General features: G+C 47.9%; 1 protein-coding gene across 7 annotated transcripts; it reads right to left on the bottom strand.

Annotated features, from left to right (window-relative positions):
- Positions 1-1,568: 1,568 nt before the first annotated feature.
- On the bottom strand, positions 1,569-24,905 carry EXOC7 (exocyst complex component 7). Of its 7 annotated transcripts, XM_054846370.1 has the most exons (21): positions 24,696-24,905; positions 23,824-23,889; positions 22,340-22,524; positions 21,562-21,667; positions 20,807-21,029; positions 19,372-19,539; positions 13,204-13,296; positions 12,156-12,224; positions 10,678-10,823; positions 10,179-10,331; positions 9,388-9,486; positions 8,709-8,771; positions 8,338-8,404; positions 5,906-5,944; positions 4,796-4,861; positions 3,938-4,058; positions 3,418-3,513; positions 3,082-3,145; positions 2,505-2,546; positions 2,194-2,327; positions 1,569-1,805 (listed from the first exon to the last, which is right to left on the bottom strand). In XM_054846370.1, exons 1-21 carry the CDS (start codon positions 24,753-24,755, stop codon positions 1,703-1,705), a joined length of 2,163 nt encoding a protein of 720 aa, XP_054702345.1. In that variant the 5' UTR covers positions 24,756-24,905; the 3' UTR covers positions 1,569-1,702. The 7 variants fall into 7 exon arrangements, with proteins under 7 accessions (XP_054702345.1, XP_054702347.1, XP_054702348.1 ...); XM_054846372.1 differs by lacking the exon at positions 5,906-5,944 and having other exon boundaries at positions 24,696-24,899; XM_054846373.1 differs by lacking the exon at positions 12,156-12,224 and having other exon boundaries at positions 24,696-24,899.
- Positions 24,906-26,596: the final 1,691 nt, after the last annotated feature.

Below are 26,596 nucleotides of genomic sequence, written 5' to 3'. Positions count from 1 at the left end.
TTTTGTTTCCCCCCCACCAAGTGTTTTCTGTGCTACCAAGAGCAGGTAGTGCTTCAGCCCACACTCAGGTCTAGGCTGAGGAAGAGGAGGTCAGGCATTTTGAAAGGCCAGGAGCTACCTGCAAAACAGCCGTTTGTGGAGGCAGCAGCCCAGGCAAGGAGCTGGGTCTGCCACAGCAGGACCCGTGTTCTCATCCGGGCTCTAACATCCAAATCCCGCGTGATGCGGGGTAAGGTGGGCCACCCCTCTGCCCTTTGCCGGGGGGGCAGATCCTGCCCAGGATGTGCAACCCCGAGTTCCCCAGGGAAACAGCCCCCCTCACAGCTGTGACACTCACCCAGCAGAGCAGCCTCCCTTGCTAGGAAAAGGCAGGGTTGGTGGATGCACAGCAGTAGAAGGGTTAAAACGCAGCTCTCCACCTTGCTGCCATCTGTTCTCACTCCCCATTTCAGTCTGCCTTGTCCTCTCCACCTCCCCGTGCTCTGCTTGCAGTGCCCCGGGCAGCGACACAAGGGCTCTTCCACTGCTGGGCTAATTAGACACCAGCATACATTCAACTCCTGTAAACACGAGCTCAGGTGAATAATGGATTTGCTCCAAATTGCAAAGTAGCAGCTATTGTGAGCACTCTCAGCTCTATGGAAACCCTGGGCTTCAAGCCTTACCACGGGCAAATACTGGAGAAGATCCTGCAATAAAGCAAGCAGCAGAAGTGAGGTGGGAGCAGGAGCTGCTTGGCCAGAGACCACAGAACAACATGCGTGCTCCAAAGCTCTGAAAGGCCTCGGTGCGAAGATGACAGAGTCCAGAGCCCGCCAGCATCGCTCCAAGGCACACGGGAGAGTAGCGCTTGTTTCTCATGTGATGCCCATGGGTTAAATGAAGGGAACAGACCTGGCTGCTTGCAGGAAAGAGATGCATCAGACAAGATGGGAGACAAAGAAAAGAAGGGATGGGAAGAAGGTTCTCTGCAGAAATTGTTATGGGAGCACTTCTATGCATGCTCTGCCTCAGGTCAATGAGGAGCAGCAACCAGTCAGGACGCCACGGAGTTCCCTCTGGTTCTCACTGCTCCATCATGACTCCAGCCTGCCACCACCCTGTCTGCCATTGCCTCGTGCAGGACAGAGCCACGACTAGGATAGCTCACGAAACTTTGGGGTAAAACACCCCCTGTACCTAACTAGACTGCAGGCCTGCCCGGCACTACCACAGCCAGGCCCCACCATGCCACAGATCAGCATCTCGCCCCATCACTGAACTAACTAACAGTTAGGAGTAACAACGTGAAAATCCTTCAGGATCCTACAGAACTGAGATTCCCACAACCCATCAGGGAAACAGGCAGCACCATTTGGAGCTTACAGCCTCCTGCCCTTAACAGACGGACTTCACTCATAACATGGTTTTATTTTGGTATGGTTTTGTTTTTGTTTTCCACACTCACTGTGTCTGCTGCACACCAAAGCATTAACATTTATACCTAGGTCTGAAGATACACAAATGTAAGAGCCCACACAGCAGCCTTTGCTCTGGATCCATGGAAGAAGGCAAAGAGAGCCAGGAGGTAGTGTTTCCACAGGTTTATAAATCTGATAAATACAAGTATAACACCCTGCCCACCACAATGGGGCAGGGGAGGAGGGAAAGGAGTCCCAATGGTTGCTGAGAGCGCGCTGACTTGTACTTGGCAGCTGGAGATTTACGCCGATGTGTCAAACAGCTTCTCGATCATCTCCCCCACCTGGTCGACCTGGTATTTGATGTACTTCTCAGGGTTCTTGGTGAAGGGGACATTGCTGTATCTGCAAGGGAAGACAACCCCTGGGTGACAAGTGACTGGAACACAGCAGAAACCCACTGGCTCCTCCTCTGTCACAAGTCAGCTCCGCTCCAGCACGGGAATCTGACAGGGTATCTTGTAGGGAAGAAGTGACCTGGTTACAATTGGTCTCCTGAGTTTTAAAGGAGTAGCCCAGGGTGGCTCAGAGCTTCGTGCCAGCTAGAACACCCGCACTCAGCCTGACCAGCAGATGTTCGCAACTGGCAGAGTTCAGCTTGGGGATGTTTTAGTGTGCAAGGTAGGGAAGCTAAGACAGGACAGTAGAAAAGTGCCTCAGCTCGGGCTACTCTAGTGCCCAAAGACCTCAGTAAACCCAAAGAAGAGAGGACAATGTTACGAGAGGTCGTCACCTGTTCAAGAAGGCACCATAGGTCTCTCTCACAATGGTTTTCTGTGCCCGGCGGATTTTGTCCCGTTGCTCCATGTCTGGGATTGCCCATGCCTTCTGGATCTTACATAGCTCCTCCAGCCCGTCATTAAAACCCTGTCCAAAGTAAAACCTGGTGAGTGTTCTGTCTGCAATCATGTCTATATACCGAGTCTGATATTATTCCCCTCCACTGTTGATCACCAACAGACAGGTCTCCTCCTTGGGCAGATCTTGCATCTGTCTGTCCCAATCAACTAGGGGATGTTCTCACGCCATCTAACACCTCCTTACCTTAAAGCGCTCCTTTATCATCTGCCTCTCCTTATCTTTGAGCTGCAACAAGGAGGGAAAGGATTTTATTTCATTTCCAGAAATAAATTTCCAACATGAGTATTTGCCACCCAACTTAAGTAACATCCTACCTATTTGGCTTGAATTCCCTCTCCTAAAGCAGGGGGAGAGAAAGCTGCAGTGAGCAGCGCACCCTGCATTCAGCAATTGGCTTTCATCTAAAGTAGGTTTAACGAGGGTAATTTTCAGCTAGAACAGACATAAAAATAGACTTCTTTATGCTTCCCGTCCTTTCTAAAGGAAGGTCTCAGGATTTTGCAAGTCCAAAACAGAAGCATGTGGTTAGGTGGAAATTTAGGAATGGAGGCAGAGATTAAAAGACCTGTATGGATTTGGGGCAGGGGAGATAAGAAGTCAGCGCTGCTCTCCACCTTGTCCCAACCACAGTATTCACTCTGCAGAGCAATACTGGCATGAGATATAAAGAAGGTTTCTGGGTATTTTTTTAATATGACAAGGGAGAAGATGTTTCCAGCAATTTCTATAATTTCAAAACCGTCCTTGCCCATCCTCTCACCTTCACTCCTGGTTGAAAGACGGGTAGGTTTCTCTCCAAGATATAATCTGTCACCTTCAACCAGCTGCATTTGAAATGAGATAGGAAGGAGGCAAAGAGGAGTTACTTGTGTCTCACCAGAACATTTACGTCTTTACCCATGACTCAAAGGCCACCCCAGACAATACACACCCAAAAATATTTCCACAGTGACCCCTTCCCAAATTAGATTAACTGTCTTTGATTTTAGACAGGTTTCTGGTTTAGGCTGCTCTCTCCCACTGCTCCAGAAGCACTGGCTCCCGAGGAGCTCTCAAACTGACAAAACTAAGGGAAGAGCAGAGGATGTCACCTGACCTGCGCTGGTAGGTCTGGATCTGCTGTTCAATGAGCTCCCGGTAAGACCTCTCAGCTGTCTTCTGTGTCACGGCTACCAACTGGATCAGCTCAGACCTGAAAGAACAAAAAACCTGAAGAAGCACGTGAGCCAGCTGCTCTCAGGGCTGCTAGCAGGTTGGTAACATTTCAAGCCCCTATCAACAATTTCTTTTCTGAGCTTTACAATAAAAGGGACCTTGAAATGCACTAACTGGGAGAGAGAAGCCACTCTAAGTTACTTTCCAAAACCATGTCCTCAGTTCTCTCAAGATCAAAGGTTTCTCTACAATCTAAGGCACCTCTGAAGCTTTTATCTTCCACTCATGTAATGCAATGTTTATAATAGTGCCAAGCTTTCAAAAGGGCAATTTCAAGAACAGAAGAAAGAGCAGAGATGATACAGGCCAGCAAGTAAATGCACTCAACGCAGAGCTCTGCTCCAAAATCACACCTAGAATCAGCCTGGACTTCAGGGAGATTTATCCAGATGCACACTCACTTTTCCAGAGATTTCAGAATGTAGTTGTAGTTGTTGTGCAGAAAAATGGCACTCAAAGCTGGGTCTTCATAAACCTTGGATTTACTAAGAAGGTTAAGCTGCAAGTTGCCCAGCACTTTGCCTTCAAGAGGGAAAAAAAAAAGAGAACAAAAAGTTTTGCACGCAAACTTCTCATTAGTGACAATCCAAACCGACTGCTCTGTACTGTCGCTGTGGGCCCACAGCAAAGCAAACAGCACAGCCCCAACTGTATGTGCAGATGAGAGTACAATCACATGTACCTGACAATCCTACAAGTCTCGCACAGGTCTTTCCTCAGCGAGCCACCAAAGCCCCTCTGCAAACTAGTGCCTTTGTTACAACTGGCAATACAGTTGCATTCTGTGTTCAGACTAAGTCCCAGGACCAGCATCCGCAATCAGACACAGCCTTACGATGACACAGGCTGAGATGTCAAAGGAGCCAAAAGCCCTGATCCCCATTGCAACAGGTCAGCACAAGATAGTACCGTGAACTCATCTTATTGTTAAACACAGAATTGAGATTTTACAGAGCCTCTCTGGCAGCTAGGAGCCTCTGTGGGGTTGAAGGTGCAAAGCACTGGGTGAGGTTGTTGGAGGCAACTGCTGACAAAAGCTCTGCAGCACAACTAGCTGCTGCACCGTGCTTTGTCCTGGCTAACTGTAACAGTCTGAAACTCCCAGTTTGACCCTTTTTTCCATCCCTCTCATCAGACTTCAGCCCAAACATGGAAAGATCACAGGGAGTAAGAGACACAGCCTGTGCCCTTCACCCAAGAATGAGCTAAGTAAAGGACAGCCAATGGGGCAGAAATGGGAAGGTGTGCTGAGTACTCACAGATGTAGGTGCTCAGCAGCCGCCTGCTGAACTCCGAACTGTAGCTACTAGCTGAAGAGCTGGTCTCTGAAAAGAAAAGAGTCTTAGGCCAGTTAACATGCCATGGGGAAGGGGGGGTATGTGTGGTCAGCCTGCCTCTATTCAAATAAGCCTCGTCCCTGTTGCTATGGAATTAGTGCAGAGCTCCTGTACAGTGAAATTAGCTCCCTGCTTCAGTGCCGATTGCCAGCAGCTTATCCAGGGTGAGAGTGGAAGAACTCTGCACCCCTCAATCCTTTTATCTGCATCAAGTGCTGAGCACCCTGGCAGAAATCTCTCCTTTCCTTCCTAGTGCTAGAGGACATCCTCTTGATCAGAAATAGAGTCATTAAACACATCCTCCCCATCCCTCCCCCATCACCTGAAAAGGGTTTGTAAGCACTAGAAATTGGCAGAGAACAAACAAGCTGGAGCTGTTAACAGCAGGCACACAACAGTAATTGAAACAAGCAGAAGGGCTCTGGAAAGTTTCAGCCATCCCCATGGCTGCTGATAGGGCCTGCTCGGTTCTGCACGAGGGACTGCGCCAGCATGGCAGCCTGCCCTTACAAGCAATGACTCCGGGCTGGCACACATTCCTCTGTCTATGCATAGGAGATGGCTTTCTGCCCTCAAGGGCTTGTGGGCATGGGTCCCGTGGGACACGTGGGGTAGCGATCTCCTCCTCCCCCCACCAGAGAGTTTGGCAGCCAGGCCTAGCTCCGGTGGTCCGAGTTCATAAGCACCCCATGGGAAAGGCCTCGAGGCTCCTGTTGCTGGGAGTTGGACAATAGGGAGCCGAGCGCACATGGGATAAAGCATGATACCAGCTGGGCCAATTTGCTACCCGTGCCAAAGAGATTCAGTGCCATGAGAGTGTCTTCAGCCTGTTTCAGCTCATGTGGCATCCCTCATTGTCTGTGGGTGACGAGCCCTCCCTATTCTCTCCAGCCCACTGGCAAGAGTTACTTACCCTCCCTTTTTTCCCTTTTCAATTATGTGTTATTTACCACTCCTGGAGGATAAAGAATTGACATACATCACCAGAGTCCGAGGCAATATGAACAGGTACATGTGGGTAAGTCTGCTTACCTCTGGGATCTAAAGGAATATTGTATGTGTCCCCAAGAACTACAAAGATTAGGCAGAGCAGAGAGAAAAGGGGAGGGAGGAGAGAGAAAAAGAAATGCAAAGTGCAAAAAGACAGGTTAGAGACCACCATCCCTTTGAGAACAAAGCAGATATTAACACAGAGCAGCCACAGACAGCTACGCAGGAGAGCAGGCAGGAGTTCCTCCAAGACCACAAATGGAGTGGAGATCACAGAGGAAAGGCAGAGTCTAACCTCCTTCCCCTGCTAGAGACACTGTTTGTATTGTCATTGTTTGTATTTAGCAAGACACCTCATTCCAAATCAGTTCAAACCCACTTTCAAGGCAAAGGAAAGCTTCCCCTCATGCCAGCAGCAGTTTACTGGTCCTTGAAATGAACTGCACAGTCCATATAACCTTCCCAAGAACCTGAGCAAAGCCATCCCACCCTCACTCTGCACCTTAGCATCCCTGCATGGCTATATAGGGCCCTACAGAGCTGTTCAGTGGGCAAGAACAAGGGATTGGCATCACTGCATTTAACTGATCCGCTTTGCTTTTGCTACCATTTGAGGCAAACATCGCAGAAAAAACTGCATGTATTTCCCACCGTTTGGGATCACTGTGGGAGTTATCTAACCCAACTCCAGACACCCACACCTGAGCTAGTAACTGGAAGCTGTCAGTAGAGAGAGGCATCCTTGGGGACAAGTCACCATCCCAAAGCAAATGCCTCTGCAGAAGCAGCTCCCCCCTTAAACTCCATTGACAAAACCACCTCTGATCTGATGATGCTTGCTCTAGGATGATGTCAGGTCCATGGCTGGACAGGGAGCACAACTTGACCAACATTCAGTAACCAGTGTCATTCAAAATGAGAGCCGCTCTGCCCTGCATGGGGTGCCCTGTGTTGGGCCAGGCCTAGCTTTTGGAACAAGCGACAGCTGTTACTGCATGAGAACAACGCTGGCAGAGAGCAGGAAGCATCTGGCAGCAGATGGTCCCTAAGGCCTGACTGCAGACAGAGAGAACAGGATTTATGATACTTGGATTGTGGGTCATCTCATGCGTGGCTCTGAGGTACTGCACGTCAGCCCAAGTTACCAGATCTGTTACAATTACACTGACTTTGAGCTTTAATAATTGAACAGACTGCAAAGAGGCATTTTTCTCAAGCTGTCTTTACACAGCAGGATCCCTCTATACCTGATGGAACCAGCCACAATTAAAAAGGAAAACGGCTTGTGTGTCATGGATATGGTCACATTTTGTTATATGACCTATACAAAAAATAAAAAAGCCTATGCTACCTTTTGAATCAGCTCCTATGACAGATCTCTACTGCATGATAACGTGTCAAGACTTTGAAACAACAGTGCTGACATCACCATCAAGGAAGGACATGGGAAACAGTTGGTTTCTCCAAGAAGGAAAGAGAGTCAAGGCCTGGGAGGCTCTGAGCATGCAAGTGGAGGGGGCACAAGGCAGTGACTAGAGGAGATGTGGCAAGCAGCAGAGACATTCTAGCTTGACTTAATTTAGAAGTGTCAGAATTTTCCAAGCAGGAATGGCAGATACAAGTCTGGAGGCAGCTGTGAGCTTCCCCCTTCCCCTGCTCCTAACAGGCTCCCTAGCCCTCTCCAAACACCAGCCAGTGGCCTGTGCCTCCTCAGGTCCCTGCACCCCCTGAATCTCCAGTTCTCTACCTCTCCATCCAGCTCTATTCCAACCTACTTGAAAGCATGAGCTCTACCAAAGCCAAGGGCTCACTAGAGAGCTGGGAGCTGCTGCTCTGCACAGAACCAAGAATCACGCTCTAGCTGATATGCAGCAACATCCTGTTACATGAGGCAGTAGGTCTCAGCTTCTGATCTATGAATTTCTTTCTGGAACTAGTCTCTTTAGCATCCTAGAGGGCATAGCTAAATCTTGTCTCTTTGTTAGGGCACATGGCACACGAATAGCTCAGGAGTCCCAGCTTGACCATGGCTAGGAGCTGAGGAGAATATTCTTGCTGCTACTGTTAAACTCTGACCAGAGGATGTGGCAATTCATCAACACACAGCCTAACTAAAGCTAACTCAGCTGGACCAACCGTCCTCACTCAGTAGTCACAGAGGACCAGTCCAGTGTCGGATTTGAAGTTAAATGATTAAGGCATCCTCTCTTGATACCGCAGAAGACATTAGCAATCCAAAGAGTACCTGATAGGAGCAAGTGTGGAAGGCCAGCAGGGAAACGCTCTGCATCCCTTGGAGTTCTCCAGATAACCAACTACGTGGTCATGGCAGATTGGAGGACAAGACAAACCACAGGGTGAAGGACAGGAGGAGAACAAGCTCACAGTGCATGTTGAGATTTGATCTTTTTAGGGAAGAGCTCCAGACAATTTGAGGAAGGAACAGCATGCCCAAACAAGCCCCATGCACGTACCTTGCGATGCCAACATGGCACCCGCCGTCTCCTGGAAATCCAACAATTGCTGTAGGAAAAGGATGGCCTGGAAGCAAGGGAGGAACGTTATGAGCAACTGACACTGCACCTCCTATGCTCTGCTACGAAGGATCACGAAGGGCCACTTGTCTCCCCACAGCTTAAAAGCCTTTGAGCTGCTGGGTTTTACGCACATAGTCACATCATGGCTTAGCAAGGGTAACTAGCTAATCTCTCCATGGAAGCCAGTTAATTGCCCTTCCAATACCAAGACAGCTTAACTTAAGAAAAGAAATTTCCCTACTGCTTTTTCAAAAAATCTCTTCAGAGGCTGTTCCTGACAAATGATGGTTCAAATCATCATCACGTACATTGCTGGTAAGTTCGTGAACTGTTCCATCTTTTGGCATGTTATATTCCTTGTCTGGATCATTCTAAGAAGGGAAGAGAGAGACATAAGGCAAACACGTAAGGGAACTGAAGGCATCTACAATATAACTGCTGCTGCAAGTGAGCTGTAGGCTTGTTTATATCCAGCCTCTCTCATCCTCAGACCTGGCTCTCACAGTGCCATCTCCTGGTGCTCAGAAACCACAACTCCTCTGCACCAGCAGCTCAGGACCACAGGGGTTTGTTCAGCATGTGACCATCTAAAGTTCAGCTGACCTACGGGGCAGTGCAGTTACCAAGCCCACCTCACACAGGGACAGTTTAACCCGAGTCCTCCCAAGGTATTCAAGTCAGCAATTTTCCTTTCTTTTTAAATAGGATTAAATTCTGAGATTGACTTGATATCAGCAAAGGCCTGGAAGCTCGTACCAAATTATTTGTAGTATGCCTGTTAAGGGTCTTAGGCAGAGGCCTCCTGTATTTGCAATCAGCACCCAGTGTTCAGTATTTGCAGCTTACTGTCCAAAGCGATCCAGCAAGCACAGGCCTACTGACTCAGATACGATGTGATCTCATGGAAAGCAGAAAGTTAAACTGCTCAGAAAACCCCTCTTCCAAGCCTGCTGATCTTGCTAGAGAGAACACTGAGGAGAATCCTACCTTAATATTGTCTGCAAACTCTTCAAGTGCCTTCGCACCAGTGGTCTCCATGGAAGTGATCAGCCCTGGCAGTTTGTTCTTAGTGCCTGCTGCAGTTCCCTGGAATAGTCCCGTAACAGATCAGAGAAGGAAAACAAACAGTATCTGATCTTTCATCCAGCACCTACCCTCCCTTATCCCCCACCCCAGCATCTCATTCTCAACTCCCCATGTACCAGGGGAATATTTACAGCATCATCAACAATGTGTGAAATCCTGCATTATTCCCTTCCTGGATGGATGAAGAAGTTGTGACCCTAACAGTGACCAGGATTTGCTACCTCTCATGTTTCCTCTTACGCAGTACCTGATAGAGGAGCTTGGTGCATCACAGTCACCAGCTGGAAGCAGATAGAAAGGAGCCTTGCCAAACCTGGATGCCATATTTGATACCTGAAGAACTTTGTGGCACGGTCCAAGGAGGCTTTCCTCAGAGCAGCCCATGTTCCAGACATCAGTGAGCACAGTCTAAAGTAAGCTCAACAGTACCAGAGATGAAACACCTCAGAGGCCACCTATACAGTGGAATACTGTAGACAGTCCATCACCAGCTCATGACTTGACGAGAACCACTGCTGAGAGGTACTGGTCCAGCATCACAGGAAGGAGCAAGCTGCATTGCTGTCACTTCCAGTCCATGCTGGAGGACAGAAGCTGTATGATTTTGTTCAAAGCCACTATGATCATCCTTTGAAAAAGTTCTCCAGACAACCCAAGCCACAGAGGACCCTCTCTGATTCCATCATGCTTACCTGCAAGACCTGGTCAAATTCTGGCTTCATCTGCTTGAGATGCTTAAGGATGGGGAAGATTGTGAGCACAGCTGAATAGTCGTGTCGAATGATGGCTTTCCGGGCAGCTGAGACAATGTTATCCCCCTCCATGATCAAGTTGTCTAATGACTCCTGGAACAAAGCCAGTCAGAAGGAAGCAGCATGACTTTTGCCACAGCACAAGGGATTCAATGCAGGATACCCATTAAGGATGTCAATTTAGCTGATAGGTCATTAGCGATACCCAGAGAGTGACTCTGAGCATGTCTTCCCCAGGGCCTGTGCAGGCCCCGGTTCCCTGTACAGGTCCCGGTTCCCTGCACAGGTCCTGGAGGACAACCCTGGAAGCGGTGGTGCTCTTGGGCACCCACAGCAGGTTGATGGAATCCACATCCTCACAATGAAGAGGAAGGGAAAAAGAAAATAGACTTTGTGTGTGACTTTTACAAGACAAGTCAAGCAGAGAGGCTCAACTGACCTGGATGAGAGAATCAAAGGTCTTCTTCTGGTGGTGCTCCGGGACGATTTCTGTCAGGAGCTGGTATTCACTCTGGGCCAGTTTGACAAAGGCACTAACGCAGTGAATGTATGCATCAATCTCGATGTCGAAGACGTCATCCCTCCCTGTAAGGGCAAGATGGCTTTAAGAGAGAACAAAATTTGCACTGAACTTCCAGCAGCTCTTCTCACTCCAAGGCCTTGGTTTACACAAGGAGCACAAAGTTCTTCTGGAAAAGGCAGTTCTGGCTTTGCACCCATCCTGGCGTGAGAACAAGAGTGATCTTCTCACCAAACCTGCCCCCTGGGTTTGTGCATGGGAGGATATGCATACCCTGCAGGAGGCAAAGTCACCTGCAGTTCAGGAAACGGGTGCATCGGGACACCAGCTCTTTCCAGCCTCATGACAGAAGGCAAGTTTGGAGCTCTTCTGGGATACAGGCTAAATTTAATCAAGGGCTTGAACACAGAGTACTAAACTCAGGAAGGTCTGAGGTGAATTATTCAACATCTCTGCTTGTATTTTTAGAATTCTTTATCTCCATCCGTCATGCAGATGAAGAACTGCCATTTTGCATCAACATTTCTGGGAAATCAAGGCTGTCCTGGAAGCCAACCTCTTCCCACAGGCAGAAGCAGAAGATAAAAAACAGGCAGATGAACATTTAAATCCTATGAAGCAGGAATATCAGCACAGCTAGGTGAGCTATCTGCCACACAATGCTGCATACAAATGCAAATATTCAAGTCCTAGCATATAAATGTCTCTAACAAAGATCCAGCAAAGAACCTACATGGTAGGCATGAGAATTGCCAGTACGATACAAAGGCCCACACCAACTTGTGCCAACCACTAGCTGGACACATCAGCAGGACACAGACAGATTCACACCATCCTGCATTACTCAGACCCCTGTAATAACTGCTACAGGACAGCACGACTACACAGAGAGGCCTTTTCTAAGCTACGAGCTGCTGCTGCTTCCCTCCTCCCAGCAACATCTGCAACTTTTGATGGAGAAAGAACCAATTCTTCCCTACAGTGACAGGTCCCTCAGGTTGATCTTTTAAAAGTTATGGTCAGCAAGGGACAAACATATGTGGTTTTACAGACCACCTACGGTGGAGAGCGATGCATGCTGCACGTGATCCCTTCCCTGCTTGCTTCACTTCAGCACCGAACAAGCCAGTAGCTACCTATAGGAAAGGGCCCCTCAGCATGGTGGCCACCAGTCTTTAGTTGAACAAAGTTGGGGTTCCCTGTTTGAGGGCTTGGGGTGTGTGGGATTAGTAGGAGTGAATTCTACTGAGAAGAGCCAGAGCTTCTTAGCCAGAGAAAGCCCATGCTCCAGGACTGCCCATGTAGATGAACAGCCACTGGCTACAAAACTACTGTGAAACATGCTGAAAAGAAGGGATGTTAGCCAGCTTGTTATGAAGTGACAACACGGTACTTACCAGCAGCCGGCCCATGCTTGTCGCTCAGGGTATCGGAAAGGTGTTTAACTCGTAAATCATGCTCATGACCTAGTGAGATGTCAGCCGGCACAAACAGAAGGCGCAATTTATCCAGGGTGGTTACAGCATGGATGCTCACACTGGCTGGAAGCCGCTTCAAGCTTGGCTTATTTGATCTGGTGAACACTTATTTTTCCCTACACAGTCCCAGGAATGCTATCTGACCAAATCCCTTTGTTGGGCTATGTAGCAGTAGCAACCGTTTGAAACCTGATGAGAAGTGTGAGTTAAGTCATTTGCTGGGCCACAGGAGTCCCTGAAACCTCCTGTCATAAGTTCTGAATGGATAGCAGGCACCAGAAGTCCAATTTGTACCCACAACCATTACAAATCCAAACTCAAAGCCCAACTCCTGCTCAGCACTGAGAATTTTTTCCCCCCAAATGAGTGATGTTAGTCACCATCTGGGATTTAGCAGACTAGAGAATGCAGGTGCTGAAGAGATCTACTTTGGATGCATACATAGCAGGAGGCAGAAAGGTCCTACAGATGCTTTGAAGCAAATGACCTCCCTTATCAGTTACAACCTCATCAGAATACGGAAGACAACCATTTAGGTAGGTCTCCACAGAGAAGATGTACAGGCACGATGCACTGAGCTAGCTGTGGTCTGACACTTCAGCATCAGGTTTGGAAAGGTCACTAGGAAACTCAATGTCTCAAAGTCCAGGCAAAAAGAAAAAGAGAACAGAAACACCACAAGCAGATGTCATCAGAGCAGAGCTTCCATTAGCCAGGTGGCTATGGTGGGTCAACTACTTTAAAGTAACATTCCTCTCCACAGGTATTCATGCTTACGGAGACTTTGAAATTCAGACACTGAATTCAGAAAAATAATTTGGCCCTCCAGCATCTCCTTGGCTCCTCAAGGATAGCTGTACTTATCCAATGCTGTTCACCAAGCACCAGGATAATGGAAGTTGCACATGGAAAAGCAAGGCTGATACACAGAGAAACTCAAGGGTAAAGTAGCTAGAGCTGTGATTACCTTCCATAGGAATGAGGTTAGAGGCCCCCTTTTTCCCATCTAGACCATGCTGAGAGTACTGTTTCAGAAGGTTCTGAGCCTTACGGATCGTGCCTGTCACCAGAGCCAGAGAGAAGAGACAAGAAGACCTAGAAAATGAGTGAAAGAAAACAAACCCAGAACACCAGCCCTCCACCAGCAAGTCACCTGGGCCCAGCAAGAGGATGCTGGGCACCAATGAGCATGCTCAGTACAGGAACGTGAACCCCAAACTCATGTCCAAGTGTGCAGATACAATGGCATTTCCAGGCTGTTTCCCTGCTTGGGGAGGGAGGGGGAGAATTCCAGCCAAGGTTACAGAATCGGGGAGTGCTCAAATCAGTTTGGTGAGGTGGCATGGCTGGGCGAGAAAACACGATCAGAGAAGGGAAGCAACAAAGCACCCTTCTCTGTAATGAGTTTATTTAAGTGGGTACTCTGCATCCAAAGGTTTGTTGCTTTCCCTCAGCTGTGGAAGTGGGGCTTTGCAGTACAAACAATTCCTGTCTAGCAACACGTTGCCTGCTCCCCAGAGCCACAATCGCAGCCGGTCAGTTAGAGTTGCAGAAAGAGGTGCCCTTCTGAGGGGCATTTTCTGAGCATGCTCAATATAGACCCATGAGGAGCCCCACAGCCAAGACAAGGAATGATCCCTGGCATTACAGGAAGCGATAAAAGGGTGACAACCTCTGGGCTTGAGAGAGCAATTGCAGCAGCAATTCCCATCACAGGAATCACAGAATAATGGATGCTGCCCACCCATGTCTAACTCACATTAAGTCACCCTAATCCCCCAAACACTCCTCTTCTAAGGAACTGCAAATCAATTAAAACCATGGAAAAAAAAATAACAGTGGGTTAAAAGATTTATACTTAACACACACAAAAACCAGACAGAACTGAACAAAAGCCAATGCTGGATATACAGCTAGAAAGCACAAAACAAAGCATTAGTGTGACAACTGAAGACTAAGCACTGCTTCCACATTAAAAGGTTAGTTGTCATGCAACAAGCTACAATTATCACAAGCACACGGACACCCTCTCACAGCAGAGCTCTGCTGTTGCCTGCACAACAGGGAACAGAAAGTTTTGGGAAGGTAGAAGGAGTTTCTATAGGAGACCCAGATGAAAAAGAACTGGGCTGAGTAAGTGAAGAAGGATCTAAGAAATAAAAATGCTGCTGCCAAAATTAAGAATTGTTCTTCCGCTTTAAAGTAATAAATCCTTCAAACATGCAGAAACCCCCTACTTCCAGCAGTAACTGTGAGCCATAGTGCAGCCTGGAAATGAGTGTTGGCTGCCCAAATGCTGAGGACTGCTATCCTGAGGGGAAGCCCAAGTACAGACTGCTGCAGAACAGCATCCTGGGGTGCAGGACAGCTTCATCCCACAAAGGGATACATGGCAGGGGGAAGGAAACATCAGGTCCCCCAGACAGTGCATCTCTAATGGGGGAGAACAAGGAGAGAGAAGTTCCCACTGAATTGCCAAGCTGCCTTAACCTGGTACGCTTACTAAGTAACAGAACATGGTTCCTAAAGTGTAATGTTTCACTGGCAATACTTTTCTTCTACCAGTTCAGAGTGTTCTCAACCACTCAGCAGAGGGAAGAAAAAAAAAAAAAGTATATCCATAAACCACATTCTTCCAGCAGGAAACTTCTTCCCTCTAGACCCACACCAGGAAGGTGGGAAGCCTGACATCCTTGCTGTGCTGTTACATTTGCTCCTAGCTTCTGCCATATGATCAAATGAGAGGGCTATGACATTTCTTCCAAGCTTCCCAATGCTCTTCACACCCGACACTTCCACTTTATTCTTAGCTACTTTCAGAAACCTCGAGAACTTGGGCACAACATCAAGTTCCTCTGAGCAGACAGGGCTGTAGCAAGCTCAGGAGATAAGCACTGAGCTCTTTCCTACTGCTGTTACCATGGCCTAGCTGGTGCAGAGCAGCTCAACCCAGGCACTGTTCTACCAGTTCTTTCATCTTTCCCACTTTCAAGCATCGGGGGGGGGGGGGGGGGGGGGGGGAGAGAGAAATAAAAAAAAGGGGGTAAATTGGTGTGAAAGCCAAGCAGACAGTACAACTGCTGCTATTGTCAATAGGATCTCACTTCACAGGTATTCAGTGCATGTCTCCACAGCCCATCCCTGACGGTTTCTTCTCAGATGAGAGCTGAAACGATTCTGCTGCATTTTATTTGCATAAGCACAATTACCTGTGTTTACACTGACACACACAGTGTTCAGTGTTCATGGGCATCACTTCAGTGCTGCTGTATCCCTCTTACTTAGCATTGTAATTAGGCTTTAATGGATTCTAGTGGAAGCCAAATGCTTTTGTTCCATGATTGTTTTCCCCTATTAGGCAGCTCGCAAACCAAACGGGATGGTGTTTCAGCTACTAATGAAAACATCGCATTCAGGCTAGGCAGTGATCAATATGGGAAGCGGGAACAGACTCTTTATTCTGCCACACAAAGACTCCACAGCCTGCCTTCAGGTAGCACCTCACTGCTAGGTAAACTGCACCATTAAGTAAACTGGAAAAGGGATCCCCTATAGCTTGAAGGGAGACCAAAAAAAGCCCAAAGGTCAAAAAACATCTGAAACTTCTGCTCCTGTGGCCCAATTGTTAAATAAAGTGAGTTTTGGCTATACATGAAGTACAGTTTTCCAATTCTATATTGTTCTCCTGTTTCTCTCTTCCATTAGGCAGTTTCCTAACCAAGCAGAAGGGCAACACATCCTCTTTTCTTAAGCACCAGCAGGAGTCTACAAACCTGACTAAAGCTCTCTGGCTTTTGCTTGTAGGCAGCCAGTCTGGGTGCTCCTACCAGCATTTTCTGGCCCTATCCTTCCCTGGCAATGCAGAGCTTCTGAGCCACCTGCTGCTCTCAAGCCAACAAAAGAGCACTGGGTCTACAGGCATCACAAAGAAGCAATCACCTTTATATTTTATGTGCATTTCTTTGCAGCAGGATGATTTGGGAATCTGAATACATTTGCCCTCTGAGACAGACTGCTCACATTTCAAACAGCAAACTACTAAAAAAAAAAAAAAGCCCACAGATTGCTTCATCAGTTCAACTTGACTTGGCAAGTTTCAGTTAAGGAAAGACACTCTATTTAGAAGCGTCTCCACCAGTCAGATTTTCAACTGCATGCTGTAACAACAGAAGACGGTACAGGGTACACCAAAAAATAAAACAGTAACAGAGATGAAGACCATCTGAAACAATACATGAATATGCAGTGTGTTCTCCAAAATCCAATGTAGTATTGGGAAAAGGTGGGGGTGTCTGCTTTTTTTTTCCACCCTGTCCCTAATACCTCACCTTCACTTTAGCTGTAGGCTCTCTTGTGCTTTGCTTTGTGGGTAAACAGGTTATAGCACATCAGATTTAGTTTGTTATTTATCCCTCGCAATAGGTTAAAGTGTGCTTGGGGTGTGCACTGGGATATTCTTCCTTAAGGACTAAGGAAATCAACTAGTTTGTTGGAACAATAAGACGACCCCTTGTCTGAAACACAGTTTGGTGGGACTTGACTTTACTTACTGAAGCAATAGTACAGGAAAAAAAATTCTTTGTCCATAATTGAACAAAGGTTAAAATCAGGGGAATCAAACACCATCAGATGAACATTGCTATGAAGAGGGTCACTGTGCCAGCGTGGAGACGGTGTTAGACCTCCACCTCATGAGCTGTCCTTGAAAGGCGATAGAACTGCAGAAAAAACAGTGAATCTCCACTAAAATACTATTTTTCCCCTACTTAATTTCACTTTAGTACAATTTATTAGCCATAAAAGACGGCTAGTGCATGAGGTTTAACCATCCCTGTCCTTCAAGAGCTCCAGTCTGGTTCTCTATCCTTGTTCACAGAAGAGTGGAGACAAATTAGCCACTATTTTTCCTTGAGATTAACAATAGCCCAATTGATCATTTGAAATGCGCTTTCCCTCATACACTGTCAGCTCTGTAGCTGCATTCAGACTGTGCTCTGTGTCTTCTACCTGGCCCATCTCATAAACGCCAATTAAACTGGGCAAAAAGAGGCAAAAACTCGGCAAATCTACAGCCAAAACATTCATCATGGCAAGTAATTTTGGATGCCCAAATGCATCGAATTTGTAGGAGCCATGTTTGTAGGGATCAAATGCTTGTGCTCTTAAATGTCCAGGCTCCTTTCTGTACTCTCTAAATGAGCATCCAAGATTTGAGACTCATTAAAAAAGTCCTAGTGATTTTTTTAAATCTTCCTATGGAAAAAAAATCTCCTCCATCTCTGACTATTTACCTAGAGCACAGGGTAGGTGTTACCACTTGCCAGGCTGCTCAGAAACATCTGCTGACCACGCTGACTTCATAGCAATCAAAACCCAGGGATCTTTTCAGTATTAGGTGGTAACTGAGCACCATGGGCCAAATCTGAAGCATCCACAACCTGAGTTCCTCATGGTTCAACTACAGATCCCCATCTGGCATCTTTGCAGCAGAGAGCTACTGAACCGTACAAAAATACTTTTTACCCATTATAATCATGCTGTTGGGCAGGAGCCACTGTTCAGGAGCTGAACACAAATGACAGCCATCATGCTTAAGAGCAATTTTAAACAGTATTTTTCTGCCATCTGCAGCATAGCTAGTTCTCCTCTGCAGGAGGATATTGTCCTCTACAGGTCTCCCAACACTGGGGGCAAATTTTTCTGCAAATAACTATCTGCTGAACTCCAGAGGAAAAGTCAGGTGCGAGGCGAGACATTTCCTTGTCAGGTGGTTCTTTGCTGACAGGGGAAAATCCACGGAAATGCACAGACTGACTGCATTCACCAACTGCAACTCGAGTATCAGCTCTCAGGAACAGCTCCAGGGCACAGCAGCAATGGCACAGATTGATTTGAAGAGACCAGAGGGGTGATCTCTGGATGTCACAGCCTTCCCCAGGCAGCCCTCCCTCTCCAAATATCCCAGGCACACCCTCTGCTTTAGCAAGAAGAGGCCCAGCAAAGCCTCTCCACACACAGAAGTGAAGAGAGCGAGCACCAGGGCCGGCACACGCACACATAGACGCACATTACCTGGGATGAGGACTGCATTCACATCGGGATTATAAAAATAAACACAACACAATTAAAATGGGTATTTCGTTTCCTCCCTTTGCCCATCCCATCCATTCCCAGTCCCTACCCACATTTCTTACTATTTTCCTGAACCCAGTAAGAGTATTTGGACAACACAAGAAAAAAAAAATACTAGGCTAGGACAGTATTTGCCAGGAAAACCCACAGAAAAATGAACTTTTTTGACTTTCATTATTCTTACAGAGGAGACAACAAAGTGCTGTGACACAGAGAGGGACATCACTGTGCTGCTGTGGGAGGTAGATGCTAGCTTTTGCTGGCCCTCCTTCTGGCTGTGCTCCCACTAGATGGCACATTTCAGAGACAGGAACTCCAGCTCTGCGCTCCGCTACACCTGAGCGACTGGCCTCACCAGCTACAGAAAATGCAGCACAACTCCATTATGAGGAGAGGTGGAACGTTCGTAGCTCTTCCAGAGATAGGCTGATGCAAAAGCTTTAACAGCCCTTCCAAAATTCAGACAACTCTGGATCTCATTCTGTAGGCACCTATCTAGTCCCCATCTCAACTCCTGACAAGTTCTTGGTTTCCGAGCACAATAATAATTTATTCATAACTAATGATCAAAGTGATGTGTTTTATCAGATGAGTTTTCTGTTTTGATGTGGCACAGGCTATATTCCATATTCCAAGGCTGAGAACAGTGGTTCTCAGATCATATTCTTTTATAGCCCTCTCAGGTCTCTTTTCACTCATCACCTTTGTTAAGGCAACGGTCTTTTCTCTCCCTGTATACAGGACCCCTCTCCTCCCTTTACATCACCCAGACAACAGACCTGATGACTTGACAAACAGAAAAAGGCAGAAAAAGTCTGTAATCTCAATGCTGAATCCAGGGCAGAGAAAAGCTGCTTATCTCTGAAATCCCCCCCCTTGCTCCTGTCCTAAAAGCACATTTTGGACACAGAGGCTACCTCAGCAGTGAGAAGGCCTGCACATACATGTTCAATACCCAGGCAAGAGGATACACAGTATGGTGATCCCTGCTTCAGGGACTCACCCGGTCTCTTGATTGGCTTTTTGGTGGGGGTGTCCTTCCTTTTGTTCTGAATGGCAGGGGAATACGGCACCCCTGTGGAAGAGCTGTTCTTACGGAAATGGTCTTTCAGCCCCTTGATGGAGCGGTCAAGCTGGACAGATCGGATTTGGAAGTAAACGGTCATGAAATCTATGGAGACAAGGTAGAAACAAGATTATAAGAAAACACGGAACGCTATACAGTAAACCAAACCTTTCCTGGAACACCCTGTGCCCCTAAGGGGATTTAACAGCATTTATGTAGGGCGCCAAGTGTTTTTCCCTCCCAGGGCCTCTCCTATTTTTTCAAAAACTTCTCCTTCTTCCTCCCCCTGCAGTATTCATTCCAGCCCTCCCACCACACACGACATTAAGACTGTGCACCACTACCAAGAGCACATCAGTTGTGGAACTGATGCATTGACAGTGTCTTGCACAAATGTCTCCCAACTGCTCAGCTGCTAGCATGAGAGACTTTATACAGTTCTCAGGATCCAGGGCACTCAGGAACTAAATGAGGTATTCATCATTTGAAAGCAGAATACAAACTGACTAACAAAATATGCTATACATGCTTGAGTTGCCTTTGATCATGGGAAAAATTCTTAAGAAGCTTTTAAAGTTGTTCATCATACTTGGTAAGCACAGTAATCCCCACTCAGAAGTAAATCATTGAGGTGGGAGTGATTCTAGTAGCTGTAGGTATGTGAAAGCACAGGTTTCCTGTAACAAGTCCACAAAGTCATGTATTCAATCCAATTTTGATGCTACAGAACAGGAAAGAAGAGACATGTACTGACTGAAGAAAGTCTTCTGTGCTGCTTTCCCCCTGCCCTTGGTCACATTTAATGGAAAAACTTCTGTTCATAAATAGCTCCCAAATGGGAATAAGTGATCAGTGTCTTGCATATTTATAATACCTGAGCACTAGACAGTTGCAGCACTAGACAGTTGCAGCTCCATCAGAAGGCACTACAGATGCAAGTTAAATGGATTTCTGCTATAGGACAGACTATCCATTAAGATAATTTGTGCTTTATTTACACAGCTTTTGCTCTCATCATATCCACCAGCACATCATTCTGTTCAACTGACAAACCACACTTCACTCTCGCTACAAACGCTGTAAAAAAAGAAAAGCAGCATCTTAAGAAGGTGATTGAAAGGAGACTGAACTACTCATCTAAAAGGTGTCACTAAGGCAGTCACCAGTTTTGCTAGCACTGCATGGTTTATCAGCCACAGCAGTACCTGAGCAGAGGCTTCATGGCTGAAGGTGTGCGATCTACAAACCAAGCCGTGCAATGCTACACACAACCCTCGACACTCTACTTTTGCTCTCAACCATGTGTGGTAAGCAGCTGGAGGGCACTCGCCTGATATAAAACTACAAGGGAACAACATGCAGCACTGCCAACCTTGATTCCTGCCATTTTCCACCAGCCAGCCAGAAATGCGGATGATATCGTGCAGGACACTCTCCGGGAGGTGCTCCAGAGGCATCTCCTCCTGCGTCTCCATTTCATCTTCCCCGCTGATCAGGTCCAGGATGAGGACGGGTGGGACTGGCTTGGTGTGTCGTGTCATCAAGCTGCGGAACTCTGATTCCAGGGACTCCTTGCCCCTCTCGAAGAGGGATTTCTGGCACAAAACAGCAGGACAGAAGCAGCACAGGGCTTCTGTAATCAGTGACTCATGAGTAGTTCTGCATAAGAACAATCTTTCTGCAGTGTTTCTAACCACTGTCAAGTACCATGTGCTTCAAAGTCCAACAATGCCTGTAACTAAGAGACTTTTAAAGTGAATTAAATAAAAAAATGCTTGGTAGTTGCTCAGTTTTCAAGTGGGATTTAAACAGATCTCCCATTCTGCTCAAGCAGTTGAAGGACTTACAAGAGCTACTCAGGAGGAGGTTCAATCAACTCCACCACATGTGCAAGAGATGCTTTCAGAAGTCCTACCGAGGCAATGCACAAAGAGAGCAAAGCACCGCAAGCAGCAATGCTGCTGAATGCAGACTTAAACAGAAAACAGAACAATCATTTCTTCAGCTGTGCCCAAACACCTTCTTCCCCACACAGCAAGCCCGTCAGCCTCTCACAGCAAGAGGGCAAGTGGCAGGGCTATGTCTGTCCCTCTCTCACCCGTGCCAGGTTCCAGACCCACGACCTACCACACGGTTCAGCTCTGGGCTGTCTGGATTGTTGTCCTGGAAGTATTCCACCGCCTTCTGGATTTTGTCCATGCAATTCAAGTATTCCTCTAGCCTCCCAGTGGGGCTGAAAATAAAACCAGAAATAAAAAGCAGTGCCCCAAGAAGCAAAGAAAGCACTAGACCAAACTCAGGATAAAAATAACAAGGAAAATTTCAATTCCCTTTTCTTCAACTAGGGGATCATGGGATTCCCTTTTGCCTCCACTCAACACCACAGCAGAACATCCAATCCACGCAGCAAGTGCAGAAGCACCGGTGATTGAGCAGCATGCAACTCTCAGTCTTGCCTTCCCCTCCCAGTCAGGCCCTGGTGAAAAGGTAGAGGAAGCTGCACATCCCACCCCAGAGAAGGGCCATCACAGCACCCTCCTTCAGACTGAAAGCAGGCTCCAGAACAGTTCTGACTCATCCCGGATGCAGTGACAACATTGACAGGGCAGGAAGAATGTTTGGGAAAAAGGCAGAGGAAAGAAGAGAAGCCACCAATGCTCATGAGCTTCATATGGCAGCATGTGTGCAAAACCTAGAAAAGACATGAGTGCAGAGTCTGAGCAGAATTTGCCCTCTGGGGATTGCTAAAGGTCAAGTCAGGAAGCTTTCTGGTGGACTGGTGGTGGGAAAGAGCGTGGGAAGGGTACAAGGAACATTACCATGAGTGTGTGGAGTCAGCTCCTACCTCTGTCCAAAAAGACCCATAGGAGAAAGCTCTCCAGCAAGCTCTAGCTGCTCAACTCACCCTTCCTTTATGATCTTCTCTGTGTCCTTAGCCACATGGTAGTAACTGATGACATGATCCAAGCAGGACAGGGTCTTCTCCACATTCTCCTGCAAGCGCTGCAGGTTCTCTGTCTGTTTATGGACAGGGATGATCGAGTTCTCCAGCTTCATCAAGCGACTTTCAAAGGAGGAGAGGATAGAAACCTACACACCAAGAGAGAAAGAGAGAGCTGAGGACATCCTCCCAGATGGATCCATACAGTAGGATAGTAGTTAGAGCAGGGCAATCAGGGAATTCGGGTCCCAGCTTCTATTTTTGGGCTCTGCTACTAATTTGCCATGGATCCTTAGGCACACTATTTAATCCCTCTACGTCCCAATTTCTATTAAAAATTACAAAACAATCACCTGTCATACAGAGATGGGCCAGTCTTGAATTAAATGTCTGTAAAGCATGAAAATAATTCACAGACTGGTAGGGGTTGGAAGGGACCTCCAGAGATCATCTAGTCCAACACCCCTGCTACAGCAGGATCACTTAGAGCATGTTGCATAGGATTGCATCCAGGTGGGTTTTGAATATCTCCAGAAAAGGAGACTCCATAACCTCTCTGGGCCAGCCTGTTCCAGTGCTCAGTCACCCCCAAAGTGAAGAAGTTCCTCCTCATATGCAGATGGAACTTCCTGTGTTCCAAGACAGTACTAAGGAGGAGCAAAATTTTATTTGACAGTAGGAAACAAACCCACAGAAAATGCCTGGAGGTGCCCTAGGTAAAAGAGCAACAAACACATAAACCAGCAGCCACTTTGCTCCATCCCACTAAGACCCAAACATGAGATGCACAACATGAAGGTACAGGACCAGTATAGAGTGAAGCTTCTTTTCCACCGTGGTTTTTAAAAGGGACTGCAATAATGCTTCTGAAAGGTGGAAAACCTTAGTGAGCTCCTGAAGGGTGCCTTAATGTCATCTTTTCTAGACCAAAATGTAGCTGTTTCAAAATTCACTCCTATGTTATGTTTTCCACACTTCTCTGGTGGTGTCCTATGACTTTCTTAAAGCACTGAGCCCAAAACTGGACACATTATACTAGCTGAGGGTTTACAAGCAATTAGAGCACAATAATTACTGTCTACCTCTTAAACAGAACACTCTCAAACTCCAAACGAGACCTGACTTTATGAAGCAACAACACGATGCTGTTGCACAAACTAGTCTGGGGTCTATTAATACCTCTTCCCCAGAGAGAGAGAGGGCAGACTGTAAAGAGACCAGGCCACCAGCTCTGAGCCCTCGTCTCCCCAGGAAAACAGCTTAGGCTTGAAACATTCACCAGTTTTCCACTTTGCCCAGCCACTGAAATGTACAACACAGATGCAGAGCAAGTGGTTTATTACTCTGCAGTCCTCAGATGGGCATAATGACAGCCTCGAAAACAGATTCTCCTAGGAAAAAGTAAACCCAGGCCCAACATTAGGACTGAACTTCAAGGACCTCCTTACCATGTTCTTTGTAAGCTGGTCACTCTTTTCAAGACTCTCTTTGATAAAGGACAGAGTTTCTTCTTCCTGTCAGTAGGATAAAAAAATAGTCTTCAACTCCAAACACTACACATTTAAGTGACTAAACATTACATGTAGCTTTTTACAAGTCCTGGTAAACACTGCAGCAAACCATGTTTAGTCTGATGCCGAGGCCACACTTTAATATGCCACCTCTTAATAAAAATCAGGGCAACTGACCCAAGGCAAGAGACAAATAACATAAGGAGTGAGGTTTCTATGGATTACTTGTTTCCCTCCAATACCCTGAGCCCACAAGCCTTAGTACGCTAAAGTCACAGCGCAATATAAAATTAACACCTTTACCACAGAGGCACGCTGACTCTGACCACACATTTCCCTGCCACAGCACAACACAGGTGTTGCACAGGCACCAGCCAAATCCCACACACTGTGAACTCAAGCAGCCAACACAAAGCAACCACCAAGGGCTGTTTTCAAGCAACCAAAGCCCCAAAATAGGGGACAAATAGCAGCCTGCAAGGGCTGGCCTCACAGGCTGGATCCGAGGACCTGAAGGGAGAGCCCCCAGAAGCTACCAGGCCATAAGAGGATGGCCCCAGGCCCGAAGTGGGGGGCAGAGATACCCCTGGACCCTGAACACCAAGGCCCTAGGCCCTGAAGCAGACCTGGGGATGCTGCCAGGCCCGGAGCAGGGGGACCAGGCCCTTAGGGGGTCCCGGGACGCTCCCAGGCCCGGTGGGGACCTCCAGGCCAGCTCCCAGCCCTGTCTCCTAGGCAACGCGCTGGGGCTGCGAGCCCGGGCCCGGGCCCCGGGCAGATCCCGCAGCAGATCTCTAGCCTAGCCCCACCTGCTTGAGCTTGTCCTCGATCTCCCTCCTACGGACCGACACCTCCTCGGTGGGGATCATCCTGCTGCGGGACGCTGGGGCCGCACTCCGCCGTTCAGTCCCACTGCAGACACCCTCTTCCACCCCCCGTCACTGCCGCGGCGCCATCTTGGGAGCGGCAAAACACACTGAACATGCGCAGCAAAGCCAACCGCCATCTAGAGAGTGGCCACCCCTCAAATAAGGGCCGGAAAGACATCAGCCGTATGGCGCATGCGTAGTTGTCCCGGAGGCGACCAGGCGCATGCGCAGTACCCTTCGTGGCAGCCAGTTTGGGAGTGGCGGGTGGGCTGCGCCGCCATGTTGGAAGCGGTGTGGCGGGTGCGCACCCGTTCTGTCAGGGCAGGCCTGGCTCCCCAAGCCCGTCATCCCTGCTGCGGCCTGGCCGAGCCCAACCCCTCCAGCCCCAGTTTCAGCGACGTCCCTACAGAACACGGGGTCCTGTGGGGGGGAAGCCACCCAGCTGTCCCCCTGGTGAGCTGTTGGGGAGCCAGGCCCAGGCCCACTCTTCTGCACGCCTAGGGGAAGAAACAAGCTGTGGAGGAAGATTACAGGGGTTTGGGCCCAGGGAAATGAAATTATAGGAATTATGGAAACGTAGGCATTTGCAGGAGTGCAGGTCACTACCCCTGTCTTGCATCCATTTTCCAGAAAGAAAGGCAACCACCACAGGGAAGCTGCTGTCTTCTCCCTTTGCAGCATAGGTGGGGATGGCTGGGTTTGTTACCCACCGGGGCAGTTACGGGGCTCTGCATCCTCATAAACCATGTCCGGCCTGGAGCAGGGAGCTGGTTTTATCAGCACAGACAGTCCCAGCCTCCCACCGTCTCATGCTGCTCTGAGGCAAGGCTCCTGCTGCGTGAAGAGACCGGCACGTTCCCATCCATCTTCCCCTTGTCAAACCACCCTGGGCTCTGGAAAGGAGCTGAAACAGCCCAAAGCTCCTCTTTTGTTCAACAACTTCGGCGTGTTTCATAACCCACCTTATCATGCTGCAAACAGCTGTGCCCGGGCTCTGGCTGCTGCGAGGGGCGATGCGCAGCCAGGGCAGTGTTTTCTGTGTGTGACAGTGCCCAGCAATGACTGCCCACCCATGTTTTATGGGAACACCTGCTAGAGGGGATCTTGTCCTCTGGGTGTAAGAGAGAAGATCCCTGTCTGGGGTCAGCAGCCCTTGTGCTTTTCCCCACTGGGCTGTTGCAATTGGGAAGGTTTGCGGGTTTTTTTTTTCCTGTACAGCAGAACCATCTCTTTTTTTATAGTAATCCATGCTTTTTCTGCTAACACCCCCTCATTCAAAGGATGGCCAGAGCCAAAAGGAAATCTCCCCTTGCTGAACCTGGGGAACAATAGTGTGTGCTCCCCCGAATAGTGCTTTATATCTCCTGAAAAGCCAGCAAAAAGGCTCCCTCACCCCCTCATGGGGTGACTGAGCCCTCAGAACAAAGAGGGGGAGCTGGGATAGAGGCACCCAGCCTGTGTCCCAGCTGCCAGGTGATGTGGTAAAGAGTGAATAAATGTACAGAAAGCCAATAAATTGTGCAAAAATTGCCGGAGTCTGTGCAAATGTCAAGTCCAATGCCACATCCAAGGGGAGGCAGCAGAAAAAAAAAAAAACCCTGGCTTTCAAGTCAGATGCAAAGAGTCAAAGCGGTAGGGATTATTCGTGGTAAAATGAAAAAGAAAGGGTAGAAACGCTGCGGTTTGAACATGTGTTAAAATACAGTGCAAAAGGGCGCAAAGCACACCTGGGATCTTGAATACCCCCCAGCTCATTGCTGGCTGTTTCTCCAGCGGTGGCGTACAGCCGGCAGAATGGCAGCTCTGAGATAATCCCGCTCCCGCCACCTTCCCGCCAGAGC

Source organism: Grus americana, chromosome 18, assembly GCF_028858705.1.
Source record: "Grus americana isolate bGruAme1 chromosome 18, bGruAme1.mat, whole genome shotgun sequence".
Lineage (NCBI taxonomy): Eukaryota > Metazoa > Chordata > Aves > Gruiformes > Gruidae > Grus > Grus americana.
This window is presented reverse-complemented; position numbering and strand designations above follow the sequence as displayed.